This window comes from Pleuronectes platessa, chromosome 6 (assembly GCF_947347685.1).
Source record: "Pleuronectes platessa chromosome 6, fPlePla1.1, whole genome shotgun sequence".
Taxonomy (NCBI): Eukaryota; Metazoa; Chordata; class Actinopteri; order Pleuronectiformes; family Pleuronectidae; genus Pleuronectes; species Pleuronectes platessa.
In genome coordinates, this window is record NC_070631.1 from 23028936 (window position 1) to 23044856 (window position 15921).

The window sequence follows — 15921 nt, forward strand, 5'->3', positions numbered from 1 at the left end:
AATTTCTATATCAATTTTACACACATCGGTCTAAAATGAACAATAGAGTATGTATTCACTAGACCATCTGCCATACATTTCATGTTGCTTTTGTACATCTAATGCATGTAAGTATATTTACAATATCAGAGTGTGTCTTGATTCTGAAATCTGATGCTAATGACCTAGACCAGTGGATCCCAAACTTTATACAGTCCCGTACCCCTTCAGACATTCAATCTCCAGCTACGTACCCCCCGCAGCGCGTGCGATAGGACACGAAAGATGTTGAGCTATGCAAAACGCAAATCAAATATTTCCCTGCGTACCTCTTGAACCACTTCGCCTACCCCTGGGGGTACACGTACCCCAGTTTGGGAACCAATGACCGAGACTTTGTTCCACAGTATCAAGCTGGAGTTGTGGGTGTGTCTTGGAATCATGCTCTCCTAAATAAAGTGAGACCTCTTTGGTGACATAGAGGAGTCCTCTGAAGAAGAAACTCAAACCCAGTCTAATTTATTGAGTAAAAATGGGTCTTGTGGCCTAGGGCAGCGGTTCCCAACGTTTTTTGGGCTACGGACCGGTTGGATGTCTGACAATATTTTCAGGGACTGGGCTTTAAGGTGTGGACACGAATTACTACTACTACTAATAATAATTAATATTTCAAACAAATCACAATATAATTATTAAACGAATTAACGAGATGAAGCCCGTGCACGTCTTGCTGGTAACTTACCAGCAAGACTGAGACGGATGGATACCAAAGCTCCATTACGCACATGCTGCGCCTCTGTGCACTTTGGAGAGGTTTTGGAAGCATCTCAACGCATAATAATATATTATAAGTAATATATAAAGCTTTCTTAACAACAGCATCACAATATAATAAAATAATAACTGCAGACTCCAAAGATAATCAGGTGTAAACAATAATGGAATGTGGCGGATAAATATGACAAAATAAAATTATACGATTAGCATAAAAACTGGGGTATTTTCTAAATATAATAATAATAAATGTGAAACTGATGTGTATTCTTATGCAACTTTATGAGCAGCATTTTGTGACATGCTACCAACAACACAACAGTGTGTAAGAATGAATATATCATAAGTAAAAAAAATATATATAGTGCATGAAACATATAACTAACGACAACGCTGAATCAGTGGGAGCCCTGAGCCTGTTTCTCTGCAACAAGGCGGTCCCATCTAGGGCAAAGGGGTGACAATGCCCGAAGTGTGTTGCTGATGTCCAGTCTACTCCGTAATTTCGTGAGTGCTCTTGTGGCGATCTCAGGATATTCTGCCGTGACTTTAATCCAGAACACCGGCAGAGTTGTTTTCTCGAACATACTTTTAAGGCCGCCGTCATTTGCGATCTCCAGCAACTGATCTTCTTCTTGTACAGACATGCTGGATTCACCTGGTTTGTTGACAAATGGGTCCGACAAATTCCGTGTGGGTTTGGCGAAAATGTCACGTGACTAGGCAAGCATCTTGACATGCGTAAAGCATGTGTCATAACGGAGAGGATCCAGTAATTTTTCTAATTAAAACACAGGTAGAACCAGATAATAAATAAAACAGAAATCATGTAAGTTGTTTATTCTTTCTGTGCAGCCCGGTACTAAATGACCCACGGCGCGGTACCCAGGGGTGGACTGGGACAAAAATTCAGCCCTGGCATTGTCTGTCCAGACCAGCCCACTACATTATCAGCGGACACCACATAGAAGTCCACAAATCTCGCGGCGTCTTCTCTCATGCATACTACTGTTACCACCTAGCTCAAAGATGGCAACAAGAAGGGAGGCCACACACAAACCTCTCAAGCCAAAAGTAAATTTATTTAACTCCAAATCAAGATAGCTCTAACTACGTAGTGGGATGTGTAAAATATGTTACGCGTCAGTGGTGTTAACAGTGTTTGGATGTGTGAAAATAAGGTGTGATGTATGTTGTAAGGTGCAGAAGCAAAGAAAAACAAAGGCTGAGGGCCCCATGCCCCTGGAAGCAGCCTTTAGATCTGCAGCTGAAGCCCAGCACAAAAGGGCAGGCCCAGGGTGACGCCCCTGCCAGCTCTACCTGTGTCTGGAAAACAACTCCTCAGGCTCTCACATGTCAAGTGGTCAACCCGAGAAGGACATGGATACATTATAATGTCTCTAATCATCACAAATTAAGTATGATTTCATAAAACATAAAAAATGATAAACTCACCAGACTAGAGGAGACTCAACAGACAAACTTTGGTACAGTGAAGGCAGAGAGTGGAGGCAGACAGAGAGCAAGTCCTCGAACATGGACAGAGGGCGAACAACTCCTCAGGCTCTTACATGTCAAGTGGTCAACCTGAGAAGGACACGGATACATTATAATGTCTGAAAAATAAAGAAAATGTTTTCCTCTGTCCTGCACCTAGAGTTGAGAACTTTTTGGATGTGTGTTTCTTTTAAAACTATTTGAAAATTATTATAATTATGAAGTATGAATTTATACATTAAAAAATACATGATAAACTTACCAAATTCTAACAGTGGTCCCAAATGTCCACATATAAAACAGAGGGAGAGCAACTCCTCAAATATATCACAACAACCTGTAATTGAGAATAATTGATCATTTAGTACATGATCACACCATTAAGGATCAACACATAAGCGATCTCATCTCTATTTACAGCTCAAAAAGTTTACTGTTGCTATGGCAACAGTAAACGACGTTAGCAGCTCTTAGCTAGCTTAGCTAAATCATCTGAACAATAATAACCCATAATATCACAATTCGGCATATTAAAACAAAATCAAAAATATTTTCTACTTTGTTTTGGACATGTCTCAAAAATGTAGCCTAGCCAGCCCCAGGCCAACGTTACTTACCATGTCTGCCTCCACTCGCTCATCATTGTCGAGTCCTCCTCACTCGTCTCCCGGCGCACCTGCTGCTGCTGGGCTGGTGAACCCGGCTCGAAACAGGTCCGTCAGTTTGGCACATGTAGCAGCCTCCACCTCCAGAGACTTCAGCTTTTTTTCCCGATGCTTCTCAGCGCCACCCGGGCGCTTTTTACTCTTATTATCCATTTTAAGTTTCTGTCTCAGCAGCAGCCCGTCCCGCGACTCCCCTGCCAATGGCATGAGGTCCCGCCCCACCCTGGTTTGTGTTGTGATTGACAATGACAAACAATAGACCAATAATATGTGTCGATGCTGGCAACACACTGCTAGCCCTCGGTAGCCAATTGGCCGGCCCAATTGGAGGGAATTTAGAGAGGAAGAAGAGAAAAAAAAAACATAGCGGACCAGACCGGCCCACATTGGGTCAACGGCCCACCGGGACGATGCCCGGTATGCCAGATGGCCAGTCCACCCCTGGCGGTACCAGCCCGGGGGTTGGGGATCCCTGGCCTAGGGGGTAGAGTGGTCGTTCTCCAACAAGAACGTTGGCGGTTAAATCCCCACTCTTCCCCACCTGCATGCCGAAGTGTCCTTGGCAAGATACCCAACCCTTAAAAAATGTCCTCTCATAATGTAATGTCTTACTGGAATGAGCACGAAATAATTTCAATCAGGAGAGACTTGGTTTTCAATTTAACGATTTTATTTAGTTTTTACAGTGCACGGAGAATGCGAATATTTACAGTCTTTGGCATTTTAGACCCCTGTGGGATGTCATCAGGATTAGAAGGGGGTGGAGCAGAACGTCGTACAGGAATACCCCCCAGGGGTCTAGACACTGGTGGTGGTTCATTGGTCAATCGTTTGTTTAAATGGTCCATATATAAGCATTGTCCTATTGGACTTCCTAAGTGTGACATCCTCTGTCCTTAACCCTCACAAGAGTAAGGAAAAACTACGAAAAAACCCATCTTGAGGGAAAAACGTAGAAACCTCAGGAAGAGCCGCATGCGAGGGATCCCTCTTCCAGGATGGACAGAAGTGCAATGGATGCCACGCGTAACAAGTCTGTTGTCAGGCAGTCAGCTGCCACCTTAGTCCGTGACCGGTTGTCATCGGGATCCGGAAGAGGTGTTGAATATTCTTCTCAGGACTGGAGGAGATTGGGGTGGAGGAGAGGTTGTGCGAGTCACTGCATTGACACTGCTGAGGAAGAGAAGAGACGGGATTTTTAAAGTTTGACAGCTGCTGTGTGACTGGCTGAAGGAAACAGCGCGGGCCTGATTAGATGATTGGGAACACCCACGATCAGCTGACAGCATGCAAGGTAAGCCCTCCCATGGGCATTCCCAATATTTAGGACCGCCCGCAGTCAGCTGATCTGAATGGGGTTTTAAGTCTTCCTTATTGAACTTACGCTGAGCTCCATTAGAAGCCATAACACCCTGAGGAACTGCCCCGGACCTGCACCTGGTTAAACAGCTGTTTCACCAAAAGATGCCTGGAATAAGTTTATCAGTGACATCATTGATTACCACATGTAGTAGTGAACTGTATTATATACTGAAATACATGCAGTTTTTCTTTTAATTCATGAAATCAACTTTCAAATTCCACTAAATTTGAACTCAAACTTTCTTAGTTTTGATTTTGCTGTGTAACAGTTTATGTGAATTCATTACAGTCTTGATTTACTTAATATTCTGCTAAATCTCTCTCTCTCTCTCTGTCGTGGCGGAGTGTGCGTGGGGCTGAGAGCTGTGTGTGAGGGTGAAAGGTATAGTGGGTTTAAGACTTACTTTGCTGAGCTTTATCACTTAGGTGTATGTTTATTTGTTCGTCTTAAGTTGTATAGTTTTTTTTCTGTTTAGATTAGTTTCCTGAGTGAGTGTGTGAGTGAAGACCTCTGTATGCTTCTCCGAGTCCGTTGCGGACTGACGGACGGACGGAGCGGACGGACCCTTTTTGATTTATAGTTCTACGAGCCTTTTTGTTGTGAAAACAATTCACCGCCAGAACAGTAGATGGCGCAACGGAAGTCGAGCTTAGAGAAGCCTACCTCATGAGGTATATAGAAGAAGTCGACGCTAGTTTATTTACGTCCTCCCGGCTCCTCACACACAGTGAACGATGGCAACTAACAGAAAAAGGATGTTGATGACGCGACAGTTTTTGCTGAAATAAAGTGACACCCAGCGGGTCAAATTGCTTATGTTATCGTGTCTTAACGCAGCGGTTCCCCGGTCTTGTTTCCAAACTGCGTTGCTAATTCAACAGCTGCAACAGCTTGAAGCTACACGGAGGCAGCTAGCTTTCCCCCAGCTTCCACACAGTCAGCACGGACACCCGATACTAATTACTACCAAGTGTTTGCTTCTAACCTGACGGTGTTTGAGAAACAGTGTCATGACAGCCGTGGGATTAAAGTCAGCGGGTTTTTGCGCTGTTCCCACCGCAGTTAGCATGGTGGCTAGCCCTCTAGCCCCGTTATGAAAGTTCGTTATAACCGTATGTGACCATACACACATGCCGTAAGTGCTCTAACCAGCCACCGTCAGCCGGACAACGCCGCTGGCTTAACACACTTGTCACATTAATCATAGAGTCGTAGTTGTGATTTTGGTTTATTGTGATGTAGGGAATGGAACCGGAAGTTTGAGGTCCCGAAATGCTGGCGTTAGCGGACCAATCACAGCCAAGGGCTATCCGTGGGCTCTCCGCCATTTAGTAGTTATGTAGTTAGAAAAATGAGAGCTGCACGAAAAGCTCTCCGAGGAGCCGCGGAGAGGGCGTTCCACGTTGGAGAAGGCGGTCCTATCTGTCCGTGTCCGTCAAAACGGAGAAGCATACATTGGCCTTGAGTGTGAGTGTGTGTGCTAACAGGCAGCATGCCTGTGGCAGCGGCAGCGGCAGCAGACTTTGAAAGTCTGACTCGCCGGCATGCCATTAAACTGATCCCCGCAGTGGCATGCAGTGTGGCAGAGGCCGCACTGGCTGTGGGAGAGGTGGTCGGATGTGACTCGGTCAAGTCGGCCTCCCGGATGAACGGAGCCATCGTAATGTTTTTAGACAACACGGCGAAGGTGAGCGAGGTGGTGGAGAAAGGAGTGGTGATCCACGACACGTTTAATCCTGTTCTCCCACTCGTCAACCCAGCCACGAGGGTTATAATATCTAATGCCCCACCTTTTATTAAAAACGACACTCTGGCAAAGGAACTGTCCCGGTACGGGCAGATTGTGTCCCAAATTAAAATGGTGTCTCTTGGGAGCAAATCCCCAAAACTCAGGCACGTAGTGAGTCACAGGAGGCAGGTTTTCATGGTCCTTAGAGACAATACAAAGGACCTGAACATCTCCTTCTCGTTCAAAATTTAGGGTTTTAATTATGTGGTTTTTGTGTCATCCTATGCGATGAAGTGTTTTGAGTGCGGGGAGGAGGGGCACCTGGCCCGCTCCTGCCCGGGGAAGGGTGGAGCGCAGGCGGCTGGCTGCGGCAGCAGCGGCTCCGGCCCAGGCTGTGGCAGCGGCGGCTCCGGCCCAGGCTGCCACAGCGGCAGCTCCTGCTCCGGCCCGGGCTTCGGCGGCGGCAGCTCCAGCAGCGGAAGCTCCGGCTCCGACCCGGGCAGCGGCAGCTCAGGCTGCGGCGTCTGCGGCCCCCGCCTGCAGAGCCTCCCGCTCCTCTGGTGGAGGAGGGGGCTCCGGAGACTCAGGTAGCATCCGAGGCTCCGGAGAGTCCGCTCCCGGAGGTGGGAGTCCAGGGGGGAGCCCCCCGAGTAAACAGTGTCTCTGAGCAGGTAAGCAATAAAACCGACAGCCAGCCAGAGGCAATCGAAATAAACGATACTGAGGGAAAAGGGAGCAGAGCTGAAATGCTGTGTGAGGACATGGAGGAAGGCATAAGTGATGATGAAATGTTTAATTTAACACAAAAGAGGAAGAGTTCAGGCTCTGGGCAAAGCAATGCCAAAGCCTGCAAGGCAAGCCGTGGGGTGAGGTCCAGCCAGGGGAGCGCTCCCTCCTCTCAGGAGGACGAGGACGGCCTCTACCCCCCCTCTGACATCAGAACCTTCCTGGAGACCACTAAAGGCCAGAGGCTGCCCTCGGTTGAGGATCACTTCCCTGACCTCAAACTGTTTTTAAAGTCCTCCAAACCGCTCACACGAAAAACAGGCAGCGATGAGTTTTTAACAGACCAACAGATTTATAGACTCAGGAAACTCGTGTTGAGAGTAAAAGGCCAAATGATCCCTGATGATGATGAGTTTTAAAAAGTCCTTTTACTCTTCTCCTTTACTGACCTGTTTTCTGACTGTTTTTCTCTTTCTTTTATCCATGTGTGATTTTAAAATCAGCACTTTAAATGTAAACGGAGCCAGAGCTGATTTTAAAAGAGCGGCTGTTTTTAAACTCATGGATATTAACAGGATAGATGTTATGTTTTTACAAGAAACCCACAGCACCAAAGACAATGAGTGCGACTGGAAGAGGGCTTTTAATGGGGAGGTGATTTTAAGCCACAAGTCCAGCTGCAGTGGGGGGGTGGGTATTCTTTTTGCCAGGAGTTTTTTACCACTGTCTTTTATTTTAGAAGAAATTATTCCAGGTGTATTGTTAAAGGTGAAAGCTGAATATGAGAATGTCAAGCTGGTGTTTTTAAATGTCTACGCGCCCACGAATAGGGTGGACAGGATGGCACTTTTAAACATTTAAGAGGATACTGTTGAAACCTGTAGTGGTCATTTTATGTTTTTAGGAGGTGATTTTAACTGCACAGAAAATCCCACTTTAGACAGGAATCATTTAGAGCCACATCCTGCATCCGGTCTCAGGCTTAACCAACTGACCGAGGCACATGCACTTTCTGATGTTTGGAGGGTTTTTAACAGTAATGACAGACAATACACCTGGAGCCATGCCAGAGACAATGTTTTATCCCTGGCTAGACTGGATCGACTCTATTGTTTTAAACACCATTTAAATATTTTTAAAAGGTGTTTTATTCAGCCTGTGGGTTTTACTGATCATTGTTTAGTCTCTTGCTCTGTTTTTATTAGAAATGTTCGTTTAAAGAGTGCCTATTGGCATTTTAACACAGCTCTTTTAAACGACCAGGCTTTTAGAAAGGCTTTCAAGTTGTTTTGGATTTCCCACAGAGAGAGCAGGCCTGCCTTCCGTAGCATAAAGCAGTGGTGGGACTTTGGGAAAACGCAAACAAAACAACTTTGCCAGCAGTTCACTCGCAGTGTCAGCAGAGATTCAACCCGGACAATGAGGGATCTGGAGAGACAGGTAGAAGAATTACAGTCTTTAGTAGCTTCTACAGGAAATCAAGGGCATTTAGACTCCCTCAAGACCAAACAGTCGGCTATAGCCAACCTGCTGGGGGTCTCAGCACAGGGAGCTCTGGTCAGGTCCCGGTTTATGAACATCTCACAGATGGATGCCCCCTCCCAGTTCTTCTTTGGGTTGGAGCAGAAAAATGGACAAAGGAAGACCATTCACTGTTTACGAACGGGTAGCGGCTCTGAAGTCTCAGACTCGTCTGAGATCAGGAAGTGTGCTACCGGTTTCTATAGAGACCTCTTTAAGAGTGAGTGGTCAAGTAATCCAGATGTGCACAGCAGTTTTCTGAATGGTCTCCCTCAGGTTAGCAGGAACAGCAACACGGAGCTAGCTGCAGACATTACAAAAGAAGAGCTTCACAGAGCCACCATGAGCCTGCAGAGCGGCAAAGCTCCAGGAATAGACGGCCTTCCTGCTGATTTCTTTAAGTCCTTCTGGGACATCCTAGGACAGGATCTGCTCGAGGTAGTCAACGACAGTTTACAGAATTGAAGGCTACCTCTGAGCTGCAGGAGGGCCGTCATCACCCTGCTGCCGAAGAAGGGAGACCTTCAAGAGTTAAAGAAGTGGAGGCCGGTCTCTCTGTTGTGCACGGATTACAAAATCCTGTCCAAAGCTCTGGCCCTCAGACTAAGGGAGGTGATGGCGTCCGTCATCCACCCTGACCAGACTTACTGTGTACCCGGCAGGCTCATAAGTTACAATGTCACTTTTATTCTAGATGTTTTGGACCTCTCCAGTTCATTGGCAATAGAGACTGGTCTTATTTCCATAGACCAGGAAAAGGCTTTTGACCGGGTTGAACACCAGTACTTATGGCAGACTCTGGCTGCTTTTGGGTTCAACCAAGGTTTTATAGCCATGATCCGGGTTTTCTATACAGACATTGCGAGTGTTCTTATAATAAATGGTGGGCTGAGTGCTCCTTTTGACATTAAGAGAGGGGTGAGGCAGGGCTGCCCTCTCTCTGGGATGTTGTACTCTCTGGCCATCGAGCCTCTGCTCCATAAGCTAAGGAAGGTTTTAAAAGGTGTGTTTTTCCCCCAGTGTAGTGTGTCTTTTAAATTATCTGTGTATGCAGACGATCTAATTATACTTGTGAACACACAAAAAGACATTGATCTTTTATCTGATACCGTAAATGACTTTGGTTTTATCTCTTCTGCAAAGGTGAACTGTCACGGATATGGCGAGGACCCAAAAGCAGCACAGGCAGACGAAATACCAGTCGGTAATGACCTTTATTGTTCATTGCAGTCTTTAACAGTTCAAGCAGTGGCAGGGTGAAAAGTCTTTGCTCACAGTGATCATCTGCGAGATCTGAGCAGGAGCGAGCCTGGTGTCGCTGACTGAAGGTAAAGTCAACAGCTGATGAGTTACCTAGCTGGCAGACAGGTCCAGTGGTGAGCTGTGTAGCCACAGAGCCGAGCAGGAGCGTAACCTGGAGGGAATAGGCGAAACTCGTGGTCGAAGACAGAAGGCTGAGGTAATGTCCAGGGCAGAGACGAGGGAGGCAGGTCGGGGATCGAAGGGGTCGGCAACAGGTGATCAGTCCGGGGAAAACACGCTGGAAGTCAGGCATAACACAAGAACAATCTGGCACTGAAGCAGAGACAGGAGCAGGCTTAAATGCAGCCAGGGCTGTCACAGGTGTGGAGAGTTGGCCTGATGAGGAGGTGTGGCTGACTGGCAGAGTGGAGCAGAGACAGGTGAGTGGAAAAATACCAGCAGACAGGAGATGAGCAGACTGTGACATGAACTGGGGGAAGAGCGAGGCTCTGATGGTTGGAGAGAAGCTGGGGGATCGGCTCAGGCTGCCTGGAGGTCTGGCCTGGAAGAAAGGATGACTCCAATACCTCGGTGTCTTCCTGGGAGATGAGACCCACATCAAAAAAAATTGGAATAATGTCCTACAAAAGGTCAAAGGCAGACTTAAAAAATGGAAGTGGCTGTTGCCCAAAATGTCGTACAGAGGCCGGACATTAATAATAAACAATCTGGTCTCATCTACCCTGTGGCACCGGCTGGCCTGTGTCGACCCTCCACCTTCTCTCCTGGCAGAGGTACAACGGGTTTTAATAGATTTCTTTTGGGGCAGGATGCACTGGATCCCACAGAGTGTCCTTTTCCTTCCTATAGAGGAGGGGGGGCAGGGCCTGGTCCATCTGGCCAGCAGGGGCGCTGCCTTCCGCTCTTACAGAGATTGCTGACCGGGCCAAGGGACGCTCTGTGGAGACCTCTGTCCCTGTGCATCCTGCAACATTTTAACAGCCTGGGTCTGGATTTTAGCCTGTTTTTAATGAATGATAACAAAATAATAATTAAGAACTCAGTGGAAGACAAATGCCCATTTTGTAATGTAAAAGAAACCCTCTTTCACTGTTTTTAGTGTCACCGTCTCTTTGATTTGTTTCTGTTTTTACAAGTTGTTTTTACCAGTTTCAAAGAGGTTTTTAACAAGCAGGGTTTCATTTATGGATTTAAATACACTCGCAAACAAAAACACAAAAGCCAGCTTTTAAACTTTGTTTTAGGGCAGGCTAAGATGGCCATGTATATAACCAGGAAGAGGAAGGTGGAGCAAGACATCCACATTGAGTCGGTCCCTGTCTGTATCAACATGATAAAATCCAGAATATTGGTTGATTTTATTTTTTATAAAGCAGCAGGTGACCTGGACTCTTTTAATGATCTGTGGTGTTTTCAAGATGTTTTATGTTCTGTGACAGATCAAGAACTTGTTTATGCTGATTATCTTGTGTGATTTTATTTATTTATTCATGGCTAAACGTGTATTTTAAAAATAACTTATTAGGTGTTTCAATGTGTTGTGTCAACCAATAGTACCAAATAAAGTTGTTTTTCAAACTCTCTCTCTCTCTCTCTCTCTCTCTCTCTCTCTCTCTCTCTCTCTCTCTCTCTCTCTCTCTCTCTCTCTCTCTCTCTCTCTCTCTCTCTCTCTCTCTCTCTCTCTCTCTCTCTCTCTCTCTCTCTCTCTCTCTCTCTCTCTCAGCTTTTTCTGTAGTGGTGACATCACACAAGGGCCTGGTGACATAAACATTTTTGCTTTACAGCAAAGCAGTTCCATAGTGTACTATTCAAAGGAAACTTTAGGCAAGTTCATAGGAAAAGCAAAGCAAGTCAACAGCTACACATTTGAAAGGCAAATAATTTACTTAGGGATCATCATAGGTGTTTAACTTCAAAGTGCCAGCATATACAGTACTGTGCAGTTTAACTCTGTGATAATTCATATCTTGTTTCTCTCAGTCTTTCAGTCATGCGTCGTACGAGTGCCCGCCTGAGAGCCGCTGGCTACTACGACACAAATGAGGAATCAGATGCGCATTGTCTGTCAAATATATCCTACCGTGAGAAGCCTGTCAAGTATGTAACACTGTGTGTGTGTGTCAAGCTTGAATTCAGCATTTGTCAATTCTCTAATGCCAATTTCTTCAACTTTGCGTGTGTGTGTGTGTGTTGTCAATTTTTAAAGGGTTTTCAGGAAGAGGGACGGTAACTACCCCAATCTGCCCCACGGAGCAAAGAATGCTACTCAAGCAAACAGCTACACGACACCCATTCCTGCTGCCCAGCCACCCATCCCTGCAGCCCAGTCTTATGGTTAGATAAATTGCGAACTTGTGCGCAGTGTTTTTTTTTTTTTTTTTTTTCTAGATTTAAAAAGTCACAATTTCCTGCAACAAAGTAGTGTAAAGTTCAGTCCTGCATCTAGTTCAACCAGTATTCCTTTGGTACTTTTTTGGAACTAGTATATTGTTAAGAAGCTTGAAGAGGTAAATGTATGTTGTAATTCACAAAAAGAAAGTCAAAGCCTGAAAAAATTAACACAATTTTGTTTAACATGTTTTTGTCTCTGTCTATCTAGTCAGTTATCCTGCATCAGTACCATATGACACCACCCGATTGCACTCAAGGTACTTGATGTCTGAGGGTCTGTCCAGATGGCCGCCCATTAACAATTATAACAGTACTACCAGTACTACCAGGACTTCAAGCACAATAAGGAATACACAAACTACCTACACCTACAGTATTACCAACCGTCCCAGAAAAGATTCAGCTCGAAGTTCTGGATACATGAGAGCATTAATTAGTGCCTTATTTTTTCCGATGAGTGAGTGTAGAAATTATCTGGCATTGTAAAATAAGCATGATATTATATATTATTGCATAATAATCTGATATATTCCATTTTTTACAGCATTGCTCTCATGGATAGGGGCCAAGTCTAAATCAATGATGATGCATGTCGGAGATTTAGGTAAGTTGATAGTGGATGTGTTTATGTTTGGCTTTTGGTTTACTTGATGTATGCTTCAAGCTCATACTTGTGCTTGTTTTACTGGCATTGTTAAGTCGATTTGTGTGGGGTGTGTTCACATTGCTGCATGTTTACATGAACAACTATCACCTGACATAAGTTTGTGGTTTCACAATCACTGCATATCTTGGCTCCAGATGAACAAAACCTAAAAATAAATTTGTCTTCCTTGTCCTAACGTGAACAATTCAGTCAGGAGTCGCATGAAGAAGACCTGTGGTCTGCTTGTCCTCCTCATCCTCATATCTCTATGTAAGTGGCATTGACATTTTACAAGATTCAAGATTGCAGGTCATCGGGCAAGGAGACTACTTGCTGTTCTCTCAGACCTTTGAAGCTCTAAGAACTGTTACCCCTTGTTTTCTCCAGGTGGATGGCTACTCTCTCCTGTGTTGACCCATTTGTTGGATTTCAAACTGCCAAAGTTTCTACCTCTTCAAACCAACACCCATGTTGATGCTGCTGAGGAGGTAGGACTCAACTGGAGATACCTGTATCTCACCGTGTATTTGTGTTTATAATTTCTATTTAGCTTCTGAGGAATTCAGATTCTCAAAATATACCCTTGTGTAAATCATGCATTTCTTCATTCACATTTTCCTATATTCTTGAACAATATAGTAGTGCTCTGTTAGAGTAGTCCCTAATCCAGATTTGAGACCCTGACTCTGGGTTTTGCCTTATATCGTTAATGAAACATAATCCCTGTAACTTCTGTATATTTTTACAATTACACATCACTGCCAGTACTGACGAATTCTGCAACTCTACACCTTAAAATACAATTTCCTTTGAACATTTAAAAAAAGGTCTTTGGTCCAAGCTAGTTACGTCCATGTCATTTAACCGGAGAGAAATTTTACAGGATCTAAGATCTTGCTGAGGAACTAGTTAAGATGCAAAAATGGTTCCCAAATGCAGAGACAACTATTCACTCTGACCATATCTTTCTCCCTCAGATCAAGGAGCTGATAGATCTAGACATGCAGGACTTGACCGGAATGATGTCCAGCCTTGGTAACAGGATCATAGAAGTGGAGACTAAGAATGCAGTGGTAAAAGTGCTGCTAGAGACGTCTGCCAGTGACAGACACACACAGGTATTAATCTTTAGTTCTTGTTTACTTCAAACCTGCCGTTGTTTCTTTGAGATTGTGTAACTGAAATGTGACTGCAACTTTCTTGTTGCTTTACCAGGGGGTCAAACCACCTTCAGCTACCAACAACCAGCTAACCCCAGAGATCCAACAGGCCATGGAGAAGTGGCTCAGTTACCACATCAAGGTAGATAGAGAGATCATCTAGATCTAGATCATCTCCAAGACTACTTATCGACTCTAGATGTCACAAATGTCAACACAAATTAATTATGTACCATTTGAATGTCTATCAGGAGCAGGACGTATTCATGCTTGATGACAAAAGAAGTGGACGTTCGATAGGTGACGAAATGGCTGACTTTGCCCTTGAGGTTCAAGGTCAGGAATATCTCCATGTCATTGTAACTTGTCTTAAGTGAATGATACTGCATTACAGATTTAGTCATCAGCATCACATATCAGTTATAATTATCACTTCTATAAGCTCAGTATGACCATTCCTGTACCATTCTTGCAGAAAGCGGACTCAGCATTCATACAAATGACCCATTTTTGTGTTTCTGTTTGCAGGAGCCAGGGTGATCACTTCCAGGTGTTCAGAGACATATCGTGGTAGTAGGGAGTTTTTGACCCTGTTTGGTTACACGATGTTGACTGTCGATGTGAGCCCACGGACCGTTATTCAGGTATAATTTATTAACCCCTGCTCTGTATTCTTTGTATCTTCTGTGAGGCTGGATATTGTTCACTACAAGTCGGTGACTATTAGTTTCATACAAGGAGATATTATTAATTGCATCTCCTCTCTCCCCAGGGTCTGGCACCACTGCTCCCAGGGAGGTGTTGGTCATTCCCTGGTGCCCAGGGAACTTATGCCATTACTCTCTCTCATCCGGTAAAGATAACGCACGTGACAGTGGACCACGTCTCGCGCTACAGCTCACCCACTGGGAGCATCAACTCCGCGCCCAGAGCCTTTGAACTCTATGTGAGTGCTCCCAATACTATTAGTTGAAATCCATTATACGAGGCACTGCAGACGTCCTATCGCTCTGTGTTTAAAGCTTGAAGAAAAAAGTGAGTCGCATACAATAGTCGCAACTCTAATGTATTATTTCTCTCCCAGGGAATGACAGACATCTCAGAGAAGAGAACTCTTCTTGGAACATTCACCTACAATAAGGGTGGCGAGTCCACGCAGACATTTCAGCTGCTTGTAAGTTAAAATTATCAAATCTATACAGACAACGACACCATGAAAAAGAAATGTAGAACCTGACGTAACTTCTTCTGTTCTATATAACAAGTCTAGGCCTGAACATAGCACATGGCTTGTTCTTGTTAAGTCTTAAATGTTAGAATGCAGTAACGTTTATGTCTGTTTAATTCTATCTCTTTATCCCACTTTATCACACTCACTCATCGCAATTGATATTTGTCTTCTTTGTTTCTCTCCATTCTCCTCTTTTCTCCTGTGCCCTGGTACCAGAACCCAACTGACGACATCTATCGTGGTGTGGAGATGCATGTCCTCAGTAACTGGGGACAAGCTGAATATACATGTCTTTACCGCCTTCGTGTGCATGGGAAGATCGCCTCCAAATGAGTTCTAATGGACTGTTTCTCTCAGTCCCTCTCTCTGTCCTTTTTTTTATATTCCCATCAGTTTATGTTTTTGGATGTTAGCGGATGTTAGGGACATGTCTTCAGTTGTGTACTTGTACCTAATTCAGTTCATATTCAGCTGTATAAAATACATTTCATAGATGAATGTGAACCATAATACCAGATGTATCATAAGCATACAATTCTACTATTTTCAAGAATTAATGAAATAAAGCATTATGGTTTCTTACTTTAATTGTCATTGCATATATATAAGGGGAAGAGCTGAAAGTCAAGACCTGCTGAGTTTTGCTGCCCTCTTCAGGAAGATAAGTCAGTACACTTTTGCACAGATCTGTGGGTCAGTGTCGATTCAATTTATAATATTACAGACGTTTTCAGAGATGAACTACATGGACTCTTCTTCAGAGCATGCAGAAGGCAGGATATGATCTATACATTCTGCTGCAGGGATCAAATGTTTTTCATTACAGACTATCGATGCCGGTGCTGGCCATTATCTCCAAAAGCTCTAGAATCTCGTCTTTCCAAGTTGACATCTTTGTCACATACACAATATACTAACAGTGCTTCAGCATATCTGTAAGTCTTAGCTGTTGTGTTTCTGTTTCCATTTTGAAAAA

At 44.5% G+C, this 15921-nt stretch overlaps 1 protein-coding gene across 1 annotated transcript; it reads left to right on the plus strand.

Annotated features, from left to right (window-relative positions):
• Nucleotides 1-12763: 12763 nt before the first annotated feature.
• On the plus strand, nucleotides 12764-15278 carry LOC128442297 (SUN domain-containing protein 2). Its single transcript, XM_053424691.1, has 9 exons — nucleotides 12764-12824; nucleotides 12942-13042; nucleotides 13532-13672; nucleotides 13770-13856; nucleotides 13966-14050; nucleotides 14243-14358; nucleotides 14487-14660; nucleotides 14799-14888; nucleotides 15162-15278. The coding sequence occupies exons 1-9, from the start codon at nucleotides 12776-12778 to the stop codon at nucleotides 15276-15278; spliced, it is 960 nt and encodes a 319-aa protein (XP_053280666.1). The 5' UTR covers nucleotides 12764-12775.
• The last annotated feature ends 643 nt before the right edge of the window (nucleotides 15279-15921 follow it).